The sequence below is a fragment of the Pelobates fuscus genome, chromosome 3 (assembly GCF_036172605.1).
Source record: "Pelobates fuscus isolate aPelFus1 chromosome 3, aPelFus1.pri, whole genome shotgun sequence".
In the NCBI taxonomy this organism is placed as follows: domain Eukaryota; kingdom Metazoa; phylum Chordata; class Amphibia; order Anura; family Pelobatidae; genus Pelobates; species Pelobates fuscus.
Window position 1 is genome coordinate 241,486,046 of NC_086319.1, and position 18,609 is coordinate 241,504,654.

General features: G+C 42.6%; 1 protein-coding gene across 2 annotated transcripts in view; it reads right to left on the reverse strand.

Annotated features, from left to right (window-relative positions):
• Positions 1-452: 452 nt before the first annotated feature.
• Positions 453-18,609, reverse strand: part of LOC134601042 (store-operated calcium entry regulator STIMATE-like) — a 105,113-nt gene continuing 86,956 nt past the window's right edge. Inside the window, exons 5-8 of one of the 2 annotated variants that reach the window (XM_063445457.1) lie at positions 16,377-16,489; positions 4,878-4,961; positions 3,983-4,108; positions 453-1,087 (exon numbers count right to left, since the gene is read on the reverse strand). In XM_063445457.1, the coding sequence (XP_063301527.1) occupies positions 1,049-1,087; positions 3,983-4,108; positions 4,878-4,961; positions 16,377-16,489 (362 nt within the window). In that variant the 3' untranslated portion in view covers positions 453-1,048. Of the gene's footprint in view, positions 1,088-3,493; positions 4,109-4,877; positions 4,962-16,376; positions 16,490-18,609 lie in introns of those variants that run through there. The other variant, XM_063445456.1, reaches the window with a different exon arrangement.

Genomic DNA, 18,609 nt, shown 5'->3' on the forward strand with positions numbered 1-18,609 from the left:
TGCATTATAGTTTTATTTTTTATATATAGGTGTTTGTTTTTTTGGCAGCTGCTTTTGATACCGTATGTGATAATTCGTACTCTCTATACAGAGTTAGGTGACAGATTAGTATCTATATTACACTTTGTATTGTGTTACATATTCTATAAAGAAAGTTGATTGATACATTGTTCACCAAAGTGGATCCGTGCACACATTGTGACTTTTTACCTATTCAATGTTTTGTCTGATTTTTTAAAATAAATATATCTATTTATTGTATAAGTGTTAAATCACAGTAAATACAATAGTCATTTTTTTGACATATTCATTCTTGAGCGCACATACTTCTTTATACTTTTTTGAGCTACCACTCAATTTTAGACGCTTGTGTATGTATGTAGCTGCCAGTCCCAAATATTTGTTATTTAATACACCTGATATCTATCTTTTCTACAATAGGCGTTATAAACCTGCTTTGACTTGCATAATATTAATACATAAACATGTTTATATTAATCAAGTTATACGTGTGGTACTTTATTCGAGAAAAGACAAAACAAAAAACTTTCAATCACATCTGTATATTTTAAGGTGTTCCAAAATATAATAATTATTGGCAATGTTTTTACATTTTCATATTACTCTTTAGGCTTTTTTTCATATTGACCTCTTAACTCGGGCCACATTTTCAGTATCTTTGTATATAAAATAAAGTAAAAACAAGACATGGTAAAAAAAAAATATATATCAGTCTTGGTTCCTGAAGTGTAGCCTGATGTATAAATTGAAGTCCAAGTACTGCGGCTTGCTGTATGATGTTGCTTCATAGGCCCAACACTTTCCAAAAGACATTTAGAAGTTTTGCTTATGTTTATGTGATATCATTAATACACACAGTTTAAGACTGGCTGTGTTACACAACCTCATTATAAGTAATGATTGATACTATATGAAGCCATTCGTTGTTTAAAATGTCTTATTGCAGCAACAGGAAGCAATTTGTGTTGTGACCTCAGGATCCTTTGACATCAGCTATGCAGCTCTGTGTTTTCCTGATGAGATCACTTTAATAATGAACACGGTTACACCCTGGGCCAAGTAAAGCCTAAAATGGAAGAACAAATCATATTTAAAGAACCAGTGAGAATCATCTTCTTTAGATAAACTGCATAGACAAGGAGCCCTCTTCTTTATATATCAGAATATTACACATCTTACATTACAATTAGAGACATCATTACACATATGCTTGGATATTGCATGTAATAAAAGGTAACATTGTATTATGCACATGAAAATAAAAATTAAAGCGGAGGATAGGTGGTGGTGGTCTTAAATGCAGTACCTCTAAAATCTATTGCACACTGATATCATAAAGTACAGATGGATAAGGGCTTTTCAAATGGAAAGATACAGTACTAGTATCATTGTAACAATTGGACATTTTGTTTATTACCATGGAAACAATCTGCAAAACTTAATTCAAATCAGGAACTCTGAAACCACAAGAGGACCATTGTTTTATCAATGGAATAAGCAAAGCAACTTAACCAGAAAGGGAAAAAAAAAATAGCCAATTGCATAAGGTCAATTAGATCCTGATGATGAGGTCCAGTTTTCTGCAATGTGTTATGTATTCTGCCCCTGGGAACACAACTGAAAACATAGACAGATCAATGGGAACTCGGTTTGCAGTTCCTATTTTAAATGATATAAATGCATAATGACGACCACAATACATTTCTGGCACAATTTCAGAGAGGATACAAACATGACTAACCAGTAATATACAGTATCCAACAGGTATTTTTAAGGTGTTGTTGAAGGACAATGCATATTCATTATCTGCGGTTATTGTCCAACCACGATGGTGGCAGGTCAAATTTGTATTTATCGATACTCCTTAGACTGCAAGGTACTCCTAACCATTCAAAGTATTACAGAAGTAAAACCTTTGTGCTGTACCATCATATCCAAGAGATAATGCACCTGATGAAACATGGGTACACTGCAATTTTCCTAAGGCCTAGGATTTGAAATCAGTGCATGCTCATTAAGTCTCAGCTGCCGGCTGATGTTGGTGGAGGAGCAAAGGTGGACCCCTAGCCAGCGCAGAGGGAAATCAGCGCTAGGACAAGGTAAGTGACAGAAGGCATTAGTGATTGATGTGGGAAGGAAAATACATTTCCTGACAGTAAGCCATTGATATGGGCCCACAAACTCCATAGCTTAAATATGGTGAGTATCTGATGTGTGTGTGTCTGAGTGTGGGTGGAGATTTTATAAGAGAAAAATTACGTTTTAAAAATTGCGTGTGTGCATATATCAGTTTGTTATTTCCCTGGCTATCAACATCCGTTGTGCTTTTTCTTTGCAAACGTTATGAGCATTTACAGTTCTTATTCATGACTAGTGCTAGTTCTCATGAAGTTAGAATAAGTGGATTAGTATTGATGAAACTCCTTTAGATCAGAGGTGTGCTTGAGAAAGCAAACTGACAAAGTTTACAGTAAGTTTATAAACATTTTATTACATAATTGACTAACAGTTCTTGCTTTATTTTAGTTTGTATATGTCATAACCCCCTCACCTCCATACAGTGTGGCCGCATCCGATCGCTGCGGTCACGCTGTTAAAATAATAAATTACTTACCTGAATGAATCACCATCGTAGAGCGATCCCCGACCGGTGCGGCGCTATAATGAACACCGGCCACTGCGGTCCCACGAAGCAATATAGCCCCGCCTCTATGTCCTCAACAAAGATGGTGCGGACGTGCAAACGATGCGCACGCACGTTTTGAGGTCAAAGGATATTAACTAATCATAACCTTAGGAGGGTTATTTAAACTCAAAATAGCATTTGGTCAGTGCCCTGTCATGGTTTCCACTAGTTGGTTGTCAGAGAGTGCGTTCTGGTTCTAGTTCTTTTTGGTATTTGACTTTGGCTTGTATTTTGACTTTCCCTTATTTCTGGTATCCTTGACCTTTGGCTTGTTTCCTCGTTGTGTGTCTTTCTGTGTCCCTGACCTTGGCTAGTATTTTGACCATTCTTTATTACGTATTTATTAGTATGGCCAAGGTCCGGTATACGTTGTCCTTGTTCATTGTGTGTTACATAGTTCCGTGTGTTGGGTCATATAGTAATCGTGACAGTATATTTATGTAAAAATATTTGCTCTAAAAAGGTACATTAGAAGTGTGTAAAACAGGAGCCCTGGGCACTACAGGACATAATCATGTAAGCAGGTGCCTACTTTACCCAATAGGAAATCCAGCCATGCTGGTGCTCACAGATGCTTGCAATAAAGCCCTTCTCTCTCTCAATTTTCAGAGTTATCTGTAGCAAAGTGTTAAAGAGGCAGCTGTCCAGAAGGGCACTGACACTAAGCATTATAATTATTTATATTATTCCCTATTCAATATTGTAATTGGATGTTCAAGTTGGAAAAAAACACACTCATGAATGACTCACCAAGAAACAGATTGACCAGGAACAAACGTGGATAGAGTTATCTGCCTGTGCAAGATGTTGGGGGTGGAAACAAGTAAGACTGCACAGATAATTAACCATGCACCATGAACCATTTATTGCAGCAAAAAATATTGTCTATTGCCAGAATCGCTGAAATTATTGAACTGAGAAAAAAAAAAAACTATCAAAACTGCATTTAGTAAAGCAACATATTGCCAACCACTGAACATGCCATACAAATGTATAGGATGAGGAACTTTACCACTAGATCAGAGGTAGGCAACCTTCGGTATTCCTGATGTCGTGGACTACATCTCTCCAGACGCTTTGCCAGCATTATGGCTACAAGAGCATTATGGGAGATGTAGGAAAAATCTGGAGGGCTTAAGGTTGCCTAACACCGCACTAGACCATAGACATAACAGTCGTCCTATCGGGGGCTGAGCTTTGGAGATCCAAGCACAATATGTACAATATGCACAATTTAAAGTCAAGGTATATGCCCCAATCAGATTGTAATCTTACCTGTGCCTCTTCATCCGTTGGAGCTAGAGATGGCTCAGTAAACACGCTATTCTCCAGAGATTCATCAATTTCCACTCTTTTGTACTTTTTCATTATTAAGCTGTCCACAACCCAAAACATTATAGCCTATAAGTAAAACACAGTTATGATCATCACGTTAAACTTAATACTCCAGTTGGCACACAGCAGTATTAAACTATTTTAATAGTAATTTCATATTATGAAACCCTAAAACATCAATAAAATCTCTGAACAAGTAACAGTATATTTATATATAGATAGAGAGACATCCAGAATAACTTCTTTGGTTGCATGTGGCAGCTTTTCCCCATTAAGCACAGGCTTGCCAAAGACCATGGACAAGTAACAAGAACCTACAATGCTTTGGCAGCATTCCAATGAATACCTGTGGGATGTTGATAGGATATTCAGTCCTGGGTGGGTGTGGAACATATGCACACTCGCAGCCAGAGTGAGAATGAGTGGGCAGAACAATACTACACAATAATGGCTCAATATTCTATTCATGTGAAAACTCCATTATTGTATTGATTAGCTCCAGAGTAATACTTTCTTGTTAATTTGAGTTAAGTAGGATGATGTTTTGCTCTGCCCAGTCAGGTATTTTTTTTTCTTCTTACTTACTCTGTTCTCAGGGCCAAGAGACGGCAAAATGTAACAGATTGTTTGCAAGGGAGTTTGATTCATTCTAAGCATAGTAAACAGAACTATGATTTAACCCAATAAAACCCAGAGATTAATGGTAATTCGAAGTATATTCTAAAAATGGCATGATAGAGCTTTTATAGCAGTTGTGAGGACACTTTGTTAATGTACTGTTAGCACTGGAATCTAAATAAGGCCTTTAATTGGCGTCATCATGAGTCAGACTTACATTGACTATAAAAGGCACCACCAACATCACCAGGACGAGCTCCAACTGAGGATTTGGAATGTAGTTTAATATGATTTCCTGAAGCTGTACAGAAGCGGCAAAAAGAAGAAAGACATTGTACAAACAATCTTGTCAATGTAGACATTTCCCAGTCCATGGTACATAGGAGAGTTATTGTAATCCCCGTATAACAATACTATAATATGTTTTACAGCAAGGATAACACACATACATAGTAATATAATAGATTTTGCTGGAAAATGAACTGTAAAGTGAGACTAATGACCAGCAGGTACATTAACACATTGCATTTCCTTGCCTTAATAAAAAAATAAAAAAACATTCTTTAAGGTTTTTTCTTCCATACTTACAACAGGCTTATTCACAAAAGTTACAATTGCTGGGTTTTCAAAGTTAATTTAAAATGCAAAAGCAAAATAGCCAAATTAAAAACAGAAGTGACTTTTTAAATTAATGTTGCCTTCCCAGAATTTCTCACTATAGTAAATAACCCTGCTTGTAAATTCAGCACCCAAAAGGACTTGATAAAGAAGAGAAAACACTTTTATAGCAAATACCTCGAAATGTTTAAAATCTGTACGCATGAGTAGAACAAACACCACAAACGCCTTACCTTACTTGATGTGTGCAACATTTAACTACTCATTGTTAATTGATCATACCAATTAAAGGACAAATATGCACAACTACAAAATAAGAGAAAACAACAACATAAGTACACATTATTATTATTATTGGTTATTATTTATATAGCGCTATCTTATTCCGCAGCGCTTTACAATAAGAGGGGAATTTACCAAATGAGACAATAACAAAAAGAAACAGGAACAATAGGTAGCTGAGGACCCTGCTCAAACGAGCTTACAGTCTAAAGGAGGTGGAGTATAAAAAACACAATAGGAAGGGTATTGAGGGAGACAGCAAATAGACATGGTGGGAAATTAGCAGAACTGGAGGTGAGAGTGGAGTGTTGCCCTATAGGAGAGAGCGAGAGGAAGGTTTAAGAGATAGAAGTTACCCTTGGATGCCATAAGAGATGTGTTTTGAGGGACTTCTTAAAGGTTTAAAGACTAGGGGAGAGTCTGACAGGTGTAGGCAGGCTGTCCCAAAGGAAAGGAGACACCTGTGAGAAGTCTTGCAGGCGTGAATTTTCAGTAAGGGTGCGAGCAGCAGACAGGAGAAGGTCACCAGTAGAACGGAGAGACCGAGAGGTGGTTAGGGCTTTATAGGAAAGTGTTAGTATTTTAAATTGACACCTGTAGGGTACAGGAAGCCAGTGTAAAAATTGACAAGGGGTTGAGGTGAGAGGAGTGACAGGAGCGAAAGATCAGCCTGGCAGCAGCATTCATCTCAGATTGTAGGGGGCAGTACGGCTACTGGGGAGACCAATTAGGAGGGAATTACAGAAATTAATGCAAGAAATTACTAGAGCATGAACAAGCTGCTTGGCAGTATCTTGTGTAAGAAAGGGGACAGCAGGGGAGAGGTCAGGGGAGAGGAGGTATATTTGGGTGTTGTCATGGTACAGGTGGTAGGAATCCATTTGAATTTATGCGTTTGCCAAGAGAGACAGTATAGAGAGAGAACAAAAGGGGACCAAGAACTAAACCTTGAGGGACTCCAACTGAGACAGGATAAGGAGAGGAGTTGTCATTGGAAAAAAGAGACACTGAAGGAGTGTTGGGAGAGATAGGAGGAGAACCATGAGAGGGCTGTGTCACAGAGACCAAGAGATTGAAGAGTTAGTAGAAAGAGGCCATGATCAACAGTGTCAAAGGCAGCAGAAGAATTAGTATGGCCTTTGGATTTAGCTGTGATTATGTCATTTGTAATTTTAATAAGAGCAGTCTCAGTAGAGTGGAGCGGGCAAAATCCAGATTGCAGAGGATTGAGGAGGGAGTTGGAATTTAGGAAGTGAGTGATAAGAGTAAAGACAAGTCCTTCTAGTAGTTTTGAGGAAAAAGGAAGCAGGGATATGGGACGATAGTTGGAAGTGGAAGATGGGTTTAGGGATGGACTTTTGAGGATGGGTTCAACAGTAGCATGCTTAAGGGGAGAAGGGACAACACCAGATGAAAGAGACCAGTTTAGGATGTGTGTTAAGGATGGTACAAGACAAGGGGAAAGAGATCTGATAAGGTGGGAAGTTAGTGGATCAAACGGACAGGTGGTGGGATGAGAGGAGAGGAGAAGCAAAGCCACCTCCTGTTCTGTAGCTTGGGAGAAGGTACGGTTGATGTGTGGTTGCGAAAGGGAGGAGCAAAGGGGGAAGAATTCTTTCCTTAACTGTTCAATCTTGTCGGTAAAGTAGCATGCAAGGTTATCTGCCGAAAAGTCAGTTTGAAGGGAGGCTTGAGGTGGCCGAAGGAGAGAGTTGAAGAGACACCTGGGATTGTGTGAGCATGCACTAACAAGAGATGAAAAGTAGGATTGTTTAGCAAGGGTGATGGCTGTGCTATACGAAGACAAAATTAATTTAGAACAAAGGAAGTCTGACAAGGTGCGGGACTTCCTCCAGCAGCGTTCAGTTGAACGGGATCATCTCTGCAGGTGGCGTGTTGACTTAGTGTGCCACAGTTGGAGGTGCGCCCTCCTTGAGGTGCGTGCTTGGAGTGGGGCTGCAGCCTCAAGGCAGAGGTGAGGGTAACGTAATATGAGGAGATAGCCAGAGAGGGACAGTAGAGGGTAGGGATGGATGAGAGTTCAGAATGGATTCCAGTTGATAGCTGCTGGACATCAAGAGAATTCAAATTCCTCCTGAGTTGAGGGGGGTTAGGTTGAGGATATTGGGTATGGGGGCACTCAAGAACAAATGATAGGAGGTGGTGGTCTGATAGCGGAAATGGAGTATTACAGAGATTGGAGACTGAGCATGCATTTGAAAAAATAAGATCTAGGGTATTGCCAGCTACATGTGTGGGAGAATTAGCCCACTGTGATAGGCCAAAGGAGGAGGTAATTGAAATAAGTTTTGAGGCTACCAAGGACAAGGGTGGGTTTATGCTAATGTTGAAATCCTTGAGAATTAGGGATGTGATATTGCTTGAAAGGAAGTAAGGAAGCCAGGCAGCAAAATGGTCAAGGAAGAGACGAGAAGAGCCAGGGGGCCGATAAATAACTGCAATGTTTGCAGATATGGTTTGAATAAGCGAATTGAGTAATTTCAAAGGAGGAGAAAAAGAGGGAAGGGGGTGGGTAGAGGTTTGATGGAGCAATGGGGTGAAAGCAGAAACCCTACACCACCACCTTTATGGTCAGACTGTCTTGGGTTGTGCATAAACTGTAGACCACCATAGGATAATGAGGCAAGGGTAGCTGTGTCAGTCGGAGAGAGACAAGTTTCAGTTCAAGCAAGTAAGTTAAGGAAGCGTGAATAAGTAATGGATGTAAGTAGATTTAGTTATGTTGCACACAGAGCATGCATTCCGGAGGGCAGAATGGAAGGAGGGTTTAAAGGGAGAGTTACATGGGATAGATATAAGATTGGAGAGGTTTCTAAGGTGGACACAAGTTAGGTAGGTAGAGGTGGGACCAGTGTTTGGAGAGACATCACCAGCTGCCAGGAGCAGAAGCATAGAAAGTAAGAGAAGGTGGGAGTAGGATTTAAATGTTTTGGTTGAATGTCTGTATTTTGATGGTTTACAAGGAGTTGTAGGAGAAATGGTGTATAGGTACGAGTATAGTGTATGGGATGAGCAGAGAGAGGAGGGAAGTAAACCAGGAGCAATGAAGATGGTGTCAGTAGGGACAGGTAAGCAGAAAGGTAGAGAGATTTTATTAATGAGAGACATGAGGGTAAGACAGAAAAATAGTAGAGAGAACATAGTTAAGTAGTGTTTTATTATAGATAAGGAAATAATAAGGGCAGCTAGGACCATAGGAGAGCGTGGAATGACTGTTTTAACTGCCTTAAAGAAAATATCCATTGCAATTTCCATAAGTAAATTATACATCTATCACTTAGCAACATCATCATCATCATCATCATCATCATCATCATCACTTGGCTGCCAATAACCTTCAGCTTGTGATGTAATTGAAAACTATGTGAAGAGGAGAGTATTTTGTTGTTAACCTTGTGACATCAGGCTACAGAGCTCAATATTGTAAGATTAACAAGTAAATTACATGATTTTGCTATTTCATGACGAAAAGTCATGATTTTATGAAAGACACGGAGACGAGTATTGCTTAACCCTTTAAGCGTGAGCACCTAAGTAATCGGCACACTAATGGATGTTGGCCTGCTGGGTAGCTGTCAAATCCTTGGTGAGCCGAGGATATGGCCGATCTGTATGAATAAATCGTGCGATATGCCCGACCAGCTTCAAACAGCGAAGTCAGGAATAGGAGGATCGCAGTCACAGGTGCAGAAACGGGATCCAAGTTCCGAGCCAGGCACCAGCCAGTCCAAGTGCTCCAAGCGGTCCTATATGCTCGTCTAGTCCCGGGAGCCCATGCGTCAGCCAGGAGGCGTCGAGTTGCGTCCGAAACCCCTTGGATTTCCCAGGGACTCCCGAAATCCCGATGGGTCCAGGAGGAGGTTTGGCAGAGACAGCAGCAGTTTGGGCACGTCTACCGCCAGTTCCAGGAGTTGTGGGAAGCAGGATTGGGTCCCCCAGAATGGGGTTAGTAGGATCAGGTCGGTCATTTGGTGTCGAACTTGGAGCAGGACCCGAGGTATCATGGCAGACGGAGGAAAGGCGTAAATGAGAGAGCCAGTCCAGTCTTGTAGGAAGGCGTCCACTGCCTCTGCGGTTGGGTCCGGGCGCCAGCTGTAGAACCGGGGTAGTTGGGTATTGAGCCTGGACGTGAAGAGGTCGATGGCAAAAGGACCCCATATGGATAATATAGCGGAGAATACTCCCACATCCAATCTCCAATCGCTGTTGTCCGACAGATAGCGTGAACTCCAGTCTGCGTGAGTGTTGTGGAGCCCAGGGAGGTATTCTGCCTGGACCACTAGGTTCCTGTCCAAGCAATAGGCCCAGAAGTCCTTCGCCAAGCGGGCCAGGATTGCAGACTGAGTGCCACCCATGTGGTTGACATAGCGGACTGCTGAGATGTTGTCCATGCACAGGTGGATGCAAGAGCTGGCAGTCTCGTTCCCAAAACTCCGGATCGCGAATGAACCCGCTAGGAGTTCCAGAGCATTGATGTGGAGGTGGGATTCATCTGCCAACCAGTGACCCCCGATAGTCACCCCGTTGCAATGGGAACCCCAGCCGTGGAGACTGGCATCTGAGTCCACCGTGAACTCTGGTTGGGAGCCGAAGATGGCCTTGCCATTCCAAGCCGAGAGGTTGTGGATCCACCAGGTCAATTAGTCTCGAGTCTCCGAGTCCAGGGAGATCATGTCCGCATAGGACGCCCCCCCCCCCCCGCAAAGATGTGCGATCTTCAGGCGCTGGAGGGCACGATAATGGAGCGGGGCTGGAAACACCGCTTGGATTGATGCTGCCAGAAGGCCAATGATTCATGCCAGGTGGCGTAGAGATAGCTGGGTGCGTGTTAAAGCGCGGCGCAGCTCCTTGCAGATTGTCCGTATCTTGGAGGTAGGGAGGCTCAGTGACTCCACTTCGGAATCCACCGTGAAGCCTAGGAACTCCATGCGATGTGAAGGAGACAGGCATGGTTTTTCCCAGTTGAGGAGAAAACCCAGGTGGGAGAGGAGGTCCATTGTCCATTGGAGATGCTTCCGAAGGACTGAACGATCCTGTGCCATGATGAGGATGTCGTCCAAATAGACGATTAGCCGGACACCCCGACTGCGCAGCCAAGCCATGGCCGGGCGCATTAGTTTCGTGAAGTACCAAGGGGCTGATGACAGTCCGAAGGGGAGGCACGTGAAGCGCCAGGTGTCTCCCTTCCAGAGGAAACGTAACCGGTCCCTGGAAGACTCTGCCACTGGGACCGTCAGGTAGGCATCCTTCAAGTCCACTTTGCCATCCAGTCTCCCTGAAGGAGTAAGTCTCACAGGAGGTGGATGCCCTCCATTTTGAAGTGACGATAGCGCACCAGGGTGTTTAGGGCATGGAGATTGATAACAGGGAGCATTTCTCCGCCTTTCTTTTTGTAGCGGAGGCTTGATATTCCACAGGTTAACTCCACTATAGATCCCAGTGAGGCTCAGGAACAAGTATTATAGATCCATGGAGTAGTGATTCCAGCAGACAAAATAATCCAACAGCACTCCCAATAACTGGACAACACACAGCATTAGAAGCAGAACTGACTTTTAAACCACACAGTCTCCTTATAAAGCATTCTCCCATGCAAGGGAGGGATTCTCATTAATTAGGACAGTATCCGATAGTATAACCGTTACCTCCCACACATCTCCTCCCCTCAGTATGACACTTAATCCCATTACACATACTGTAGTTTCCCCCCAGTTCTGAATGTACCCTAAAACAAGTAGTTACAATAATCCTGAGGGTACCCCCTGGTAGCCCTGATCTGGGTGACTAACATATCCAAAAATCACCCAGATCGGTCCAGTGGTTCGGGAGTTAGGTGGAGGGTATAATTTGACCGACCGCACACTAGGTGGTATCCGAAAAGCGTTCCATAGGTTTTGGCCCTGCGGTCGGTCTTCGTTCGGGAGGTAAAATACACATTAAATACTGCCATCCACGGTTAATCTTGGATTCGTATGAATCCCCTTGTTCGGTACTTTGAAACTACCGAACGGGAGACTGATTAGCCTTCCCGTTCGTGAGTTACGGAGCTATGGAGGTCTCAGCGGTGTTCGGGTGATCGAGTGTCCGATTTGAGTTCCAGACACTCGATGACCAAACACCGCTGAAATGTTCGTGCTTAAGATGGCTGCCGCCACGTGTTCGTATCCCGAACAGCGGCCACCCAGATACCGCACTAAAGTACCAATTAACCTGCGGTTAGAGAAGTGTGAACGATTAATAAGGTACACACTTCTCTCTGAGGTGGTCTATTGGTTGGGTAGTTTACATTCGTATGGAGTACGGATAGAAACTACCGAACAATTATGTGAATCCCACATACATTTTAACCATAGGAACAAAAATAACACACGAATTGCAATAATAGTACAGTCTTTTAGGACAGCCCTGACACCATCTGTTACACTTTTCCACTAGGAAAATATTGCAGATCACCCCTGTGGAGGACACCGGGGCCAGCTCTATCGCCCCTTTTGCATGGAAGGCTGTTAGTTCTGCGTCTATCAAGGCGCGGTCGGTTGTAGAAAGCAAAATAGGGCGAGGCGGGGGTACGTGACATGGATTGTCGACCAGTTCGATGTGAAACCCCCAAACTGTGGTCAGAACCCAGACATCTGAGGTGATGGTTGACCAGGTGTGGAAAAAATAACGGAGTCTGCCCCCTACACACATATTGGAAGAAACATGAGGTAGATGTAAGCTTACCGTAAGGGCGTCTGGAACCGGGGTTCCCTCTGAAGCCTCTGGAGCGCCATGGCCTTCCACGAGAGGGGAAGAAAGGAGACTGCTGTCTCTTCTCCTGGTAGGGTGTTCACCTCGTCCCGATCCACGGGCATGGTAATTGGAGCGGCCGGACAGATGACCCCAGAATCTGCCGGCCCTGGTAGAGACCCGCCCCTGAAACACCCTCTTCATGGAGGATTGGGCTTTATCTAGGGCCGTGAATGCACCCACGAAGCACCCCAGGTCCTCCATAAAAGAGTCCCCAAATAAGAGGCCCTGGTCATCCTTGCCTGCCTCTGTGAGGGCGAGGTTGGCCAGTTTGGGTTCAATTTTGAACAGAATGGCTTTACGCCTTTCAATGGACAGGGAGGCGTTTACACTGCCCGCAATGCAGATAGCCCTCTGCACCCAACCACGGAGTTCCTCCGGGTTAACCTGCCGGTTCTTGGCTCTGGCGATTTCAGCCAGATCAAACAGTTTATCCAAAGGGCCAAATATGTCAAGATGTTTATCTTGGCACAATTTTAGTGCGGAATCTACACCCTTGCAGGGATTCCAACCCATTTTAGAGAGGAATTGGGTCATCTTAGGGTCCACTACAGGGGTCTCACAGACTTTGCTAGGCACCAATGGTCTTGGGCATTGTGCCGTAAGTTTATTACGCGCCGCCTTACTGAGGGGGCGTTGTACCCAGTTTTTAAGGTACCGTGCCACATGGTCCGCCGGGAGCCATTCCGCCAACCTCAGATGATGGAGAGCATCCGGGTCAAACATGGGTTCCCCGGATGGATCCATGAGGGTGGAGCCCGCAGTAGCGGGGGAGTCGCTCCTAGGGCCACTCGCAACCACCGCGGAGTGAGCAGGGCCAAAAGGGCCAGATTTCTGCCCACAAAATTCATAATCAGAGTCATCCACAGACTCAGCGTCAGCCTCCTCACTAGACCAGATTTCTGAGTCGGAGTCGCTCTCTTTTTGTGCTCTAACACATTTCCACTGCCGCGCCCGTTCTGCCTGGCGCAGAAAGGCTCTCTTGCATGACATAGGCATGCTGTCATGAGTGGCTATAGTCACACCAGTCATGTTGGTTCTGGAGGCAGGGAGATTTGAGTGCCTGGATTTGGCAGTAGCCTTTTTGGGTGCCTCCCCTATAGGATCAGTAGCCGGTTGCGCTAAGCGTGTCGGCGTGTCCGAACCTTCTGCGGCCAAAGGGCGTGCAAGTAAGGACTGTGATATGGTCTGGGAGAGGACAGAGGACATGGAGCCCATAGCAGCCACAATAGCGTCAGAGACTGAGCGCTGTAGAGCCAGGGACTTTGTCTCATCAGACAGGGGTATAGGGTCCCCAACAGAAGGAGGATCAGAATTGGAAAATGGGTTATCTAAACCCTGGGGCATGTCCATCTCCCTAGGGGAGGAGGGGCTGGCAGGCACTTTAGATCTGGGCATGGTAGTGCTGTGAGATATCCCCCAACAAAAAACTTAAACAGCAATATAACCAGTATGGGATAAAGCTAAATAGAGCAGAGGAGACTAGCAGGAGTTAATCACCCTAAACTAGTATGACCTAAGAGGGTATAGATAGGGAGCTCACCAGGGTCCAGACCGGCAGATGGGAGAGAACACACACAAAGTCAGAGAGACAGGAAGTCAGGAAATGGCCGCCGGCAATCTCGCGAGATTCGCGGCCAAAATACAGTCAATTCGTCAAGTGAAAACAGCCGAACGTTCGGCTAAAAATAGACTAATTTAATGGGATAAATAGATGAAAGTAATGAATAGGAAACAGGCGAATGCACTAAAAGTTTGAATGAAAATTAGCCGAACGCGGCAAAACAGACGAATGAAGCTAAGTGTAGAAAATACAGGTGAACGGCATGTGTTCATGAAGAATCTACAGAATTGGTTATAATTCTTACACGAAAACAGCCGAACAGGATGGAAAATAAGGCACAAAATGGCGCCAAATAAATGGAGAGAAGGAGAAGATGGAGCCAAAGGGTAGTGAGGAAAGCTATAATGAGATAAGTTAGTAGTCAAAGGAGGTAAGTGAGCATGGATAACACACAGAATAAAGCATAGGGAAGGTCTGGAACCCTGGGCTCAAAGGTAACCAACATAATATATAGTATAAAACAAGCATGTAATAAAACACAGAAACATTCCTTAATAACTGGATAAATGAAAGCAGACAGGAATTATCAACAAAAGGAGTAGTAGAAGTTCAAATAACAATAAATAACTCCTATAAACAACCAGAAATCAATAAGAGAATAGTAGTATGTATGAGAGAAAATTTGTCATGTACTTATCTTTGGTCGGAGGAGCAAAGAAAGAGGAAATGTGTGGGGACGTGCTGACTATTATACTGGGACTTGGTATGGGTGTGGCCTATCACTATGGTTACTATTTTTTCTGTCTTATTCTGTGCTGCTATTGGACAGTAAAGAAAGGGTTAAGCAATATGAGCCTCCGTGTCTTGACATAAAATCATGAGTTAAGCCCAGTTTTAAAGCAGTCCTGTCATGTTTTTTTCCTTTTGTTTTTCTTTCCTTTGACCCCTGTATCTTAATAATTATACTCACCTTTTGCAACCTCCCGCTACTTAGATTATTTTCTCTTACTAGTGCTAGATCTCAGTATCGGAGTACAAACATTTTAATCTCCTCTGTCCATGATATCTGCTGTTTTCCCTTTTGTTGGAATGATTCTACTGATAGATTATTGGTAAATGTGATTGGCAACTGAAATAAAAACTTGCTTAAGCTCTGCCCACTGTCAAGGTTTGTCAACCTTACCAATATACACAAGGAAATGTAGACCCTTCTTTTCCTTATGTATTTTATAACAAAATAGATTGCTAAGAAAAACATATATTTAAAATTTAAAAAAAAAATTGACACATGGAGGAAATAGAGTGAAACTTTTCAAACAGCTGGTCTCAGAGACCCTCTGATTAATAGTGTGGAGTTTTTCCAGTGCACGCGCACTGGCCTCCCAATGATTTCCTATGGGAAAGCATTGGATTGGCTGAGATCGTCGAGACTGAAGATGTCAGCCAAGAAGCGGAGTTTCCCCATAGAGACCAGTGCGCTGCGGTGTAGAATATAAGTAATTCTATCTCTTAAATGCTCACAGCCAAAAACAGGTGTAGCTTTAAAATCCTAAAGTGTTCATTTACAGGAATTTTGTAATTCTCAAAATATTGAATGACAGCTTCAGTAGATATATTCATTGCGCTGTTGAAACTAGCAGCAACTCATGTAGGGTAAAAGCTACACTTAAACCTGAAGACAATGTTCTCCACCGTGACCTTCGGAATTACGTGCAGCTGCCAAACCTCAAATGACACACAACATCCAAAAACGCTAAGTAATTTGCATTCAGGGGACGTGCACATCTTTAGTCACCTCTGTTTCCAGTGGAATAATTCATATTTTTTCTGGTGCAAAGGAGGTTTCTAATGCAAGTAGAAGTAAGTAGTGCAATAAGGAACACACAATGTCAATCTGTTTTCTAGGCCTGTACAAGCATCTGATCATCAGTCTCACTTTATCAAAACTCTTCAGTTGGATTATAAGAAGCAAAGAAAACACACAGTTTAGACTGAAATGTATTTTTCACATACCAAACTACCTTTCCTCCAGGAGTAGGTTAGGATAAACTGTACTTGTCTTCACGTGTAATTGTAGTGTGCTTATATAATGAGAACTTGAAAAATCACAATGGGTGCAATGAGTTGGACCACCAAAGATAACTAAATCATCAGCTTAATGCTAGTTTACATATTCTGACATGCCACCCTGAAGAAGGAATGCATTGCATACATTCTTACTGCTCACAGTGCATAGACACCAGCAATTATACACATCCTTTAGCAGATCAGGACATTAGAAGAAATGTATCCCGCTAAGTAAAAAAATGAATAAATAAAAACCATTTGTGTTTGCTTTAGTTTATATAATTTCTGTAAAATTAATATTAGCCTATTTACATACTTAAAGTAAATTACACTTGAAATATTTTTTTCAAAAACCTACTTTAAATAGATCTTTACCTTTGTCCAACCTGGAACAAGCAGGACAAGGCTTATTACAGTCTTCTCTATGACCATTATTACAAGATAAAGACCACACTGTCCAAGCCAAGCAGATGCCCGAGGGGGGTCCCCTAAAATAGAGAATATTTAGGGTTTACAATATATTCAATTGTATTACTTTTCACAAAGCATAGATGGATGCACAAACAAAATACACAACAAAACAACTTCTATTGAAATACATGTGGAAGAATAATAATAAAAAATAAAAAAAAGTGTTTTAAAATTGGAGCATTCCTTGCTATTAGTGACCCTTTCCGAATTGCCCCATATAGTTTCATCAGTTATATGAGAATTGTTGACCTTTAAAAATATCAGAAACTGAAAAAAAGTTTCCACACCTACTATTTAAGCCTGTATAACTTCCTTGATTAATTATTCACCATTTCTGGTTGACTGAATAAACCATTCAGCTCACATACAAAAAAAAATGACCTATATGCAATCATCTTGGAGGCTACAATTTGAAAACAATTTTAGATGTGTTCAGTGCGATTACTTTCCCATTTGTGGAGTTTTATTTTCCGTTTCAAATCTGCCAAAATCAAAACTTAACAGATATATGCAGATGTGTAATTTATTCTTGCCAAATATAGTTTAGCTTCCTTTGCGTCTTGTTTGCTATCTAGATATTATAGTTGCAATTCTACTATGCATCTTCAATTTTATTCATTGATCTCATTCAAAGGGAGTTAGAGAACTTAAATATATATTTAGAAATTCAACTCCGAGTTAGAATTTACAACAAATGGCGAGAACAACCCTAGGTGTAGCAGGGGGATAGTGGGGCTAAGAATTAAAAACATAAATTCCTGCTCAGGGCTCAAAATCTATACTGGTCTGAGAAGTACAGACTTTGCCAAGCACTATTGTACTGAGATTCAGTATGTATCAAGAAAAATATGGGAAGCACAGTCTTTGAAGCGCAGGAGTGACACTCAATAAAATCTTATGACAAAGTGGGTAAGAGTAACCAACTCTGTAGATAGAATATGTAAAGAATCAGGCACCCACTAGAGTGCCACAAATATTGCCACACCACGAGTCTCAAAACAGAAACTTGGTGGATTATTTGCTGGTTTCATAATTTCTGTGTCTTTCTGGGTTGCTGACCTAAACTAGATTGCAACCATGGTGGCAGTGGCGGAACTACTGCGGTTGCAGGGGTCGCAACTGCGACCAGGCCCATCACTACAGGAGGCCCAGCCGCCCTAGAGACCCCTATGACTGCGGGTCCCGCCGTCTATGTAATGTGGCCCCGGTCCGTGCATTGTAACTGCCGGGGGCCACATTGAAGGGGTCCATGCTGTTACGGCCACCCGATGCTGTATATTTCCAGGAGGCCTAGTCAGCACTTTCACAGCGTGACCGGGCCCCCTCTGATGATGTCAGATGCTGGGAGGAAGTGACTGGGAACTCTGATTCCCATAAGGCTGAGCCACTGGACCCCAGGGAAAGGTATGTGTGTCTGTATGAATCTCTAAATGTGTGTCTGTCTGTATGTGTGTATGTATGTCTATGTCTGCCTGTGTGTCTGTATGTATGTGTGTGTCTGACTGTATTTGTGTGTGTATGTACCTGTTTGCATGTGTGGGGGGAGGAGGGAACATTTGGGAGGGGGGCAGTTGACGTATGGGGGGAGGGTGGAGAGGGGTAAACTTACGGGGGGCCCCAGGGCAGTTTTTGCACCAGTGGCCCATGGTTTCTAGTTACGCCTCTGTTTGATGGCATTCTCATTATGCCCAACCACACTATGAGACCAGTAATATGTTTTGCTTATGATATCACCTTGCAAATGCTTTCTGATAAAGACCCTGTATTTGTGAATTGATTTTTGACTACAATTTGACATTTGATGCAAAATACAATGAATCAGTTAGAAAAAACAAAGTGTCTTACAAAAAACAGGTAAAGTCCATTTTAAAGTAGATTCCATTAAGCATATATAGATCGGACACTGTAGATACCAACGGCTTTGCTTCAATGAAGTAGTTATAATCTCTGCAGTCCACTGGCATCTTCCTTTAAATATTAAACCATTTTAAGGTTTTAATGCTACAAAAAAAGATTCCCCAGTATGACATTCTCTCTGTGTTGCACTTGACTACGGAGGAAGCAGAAGCCTGAGAAGCAATGGGCGGCTGTGATGGTCAGCTGACTGCTTTCAGCCTATCACAGGCACCAATTCCTG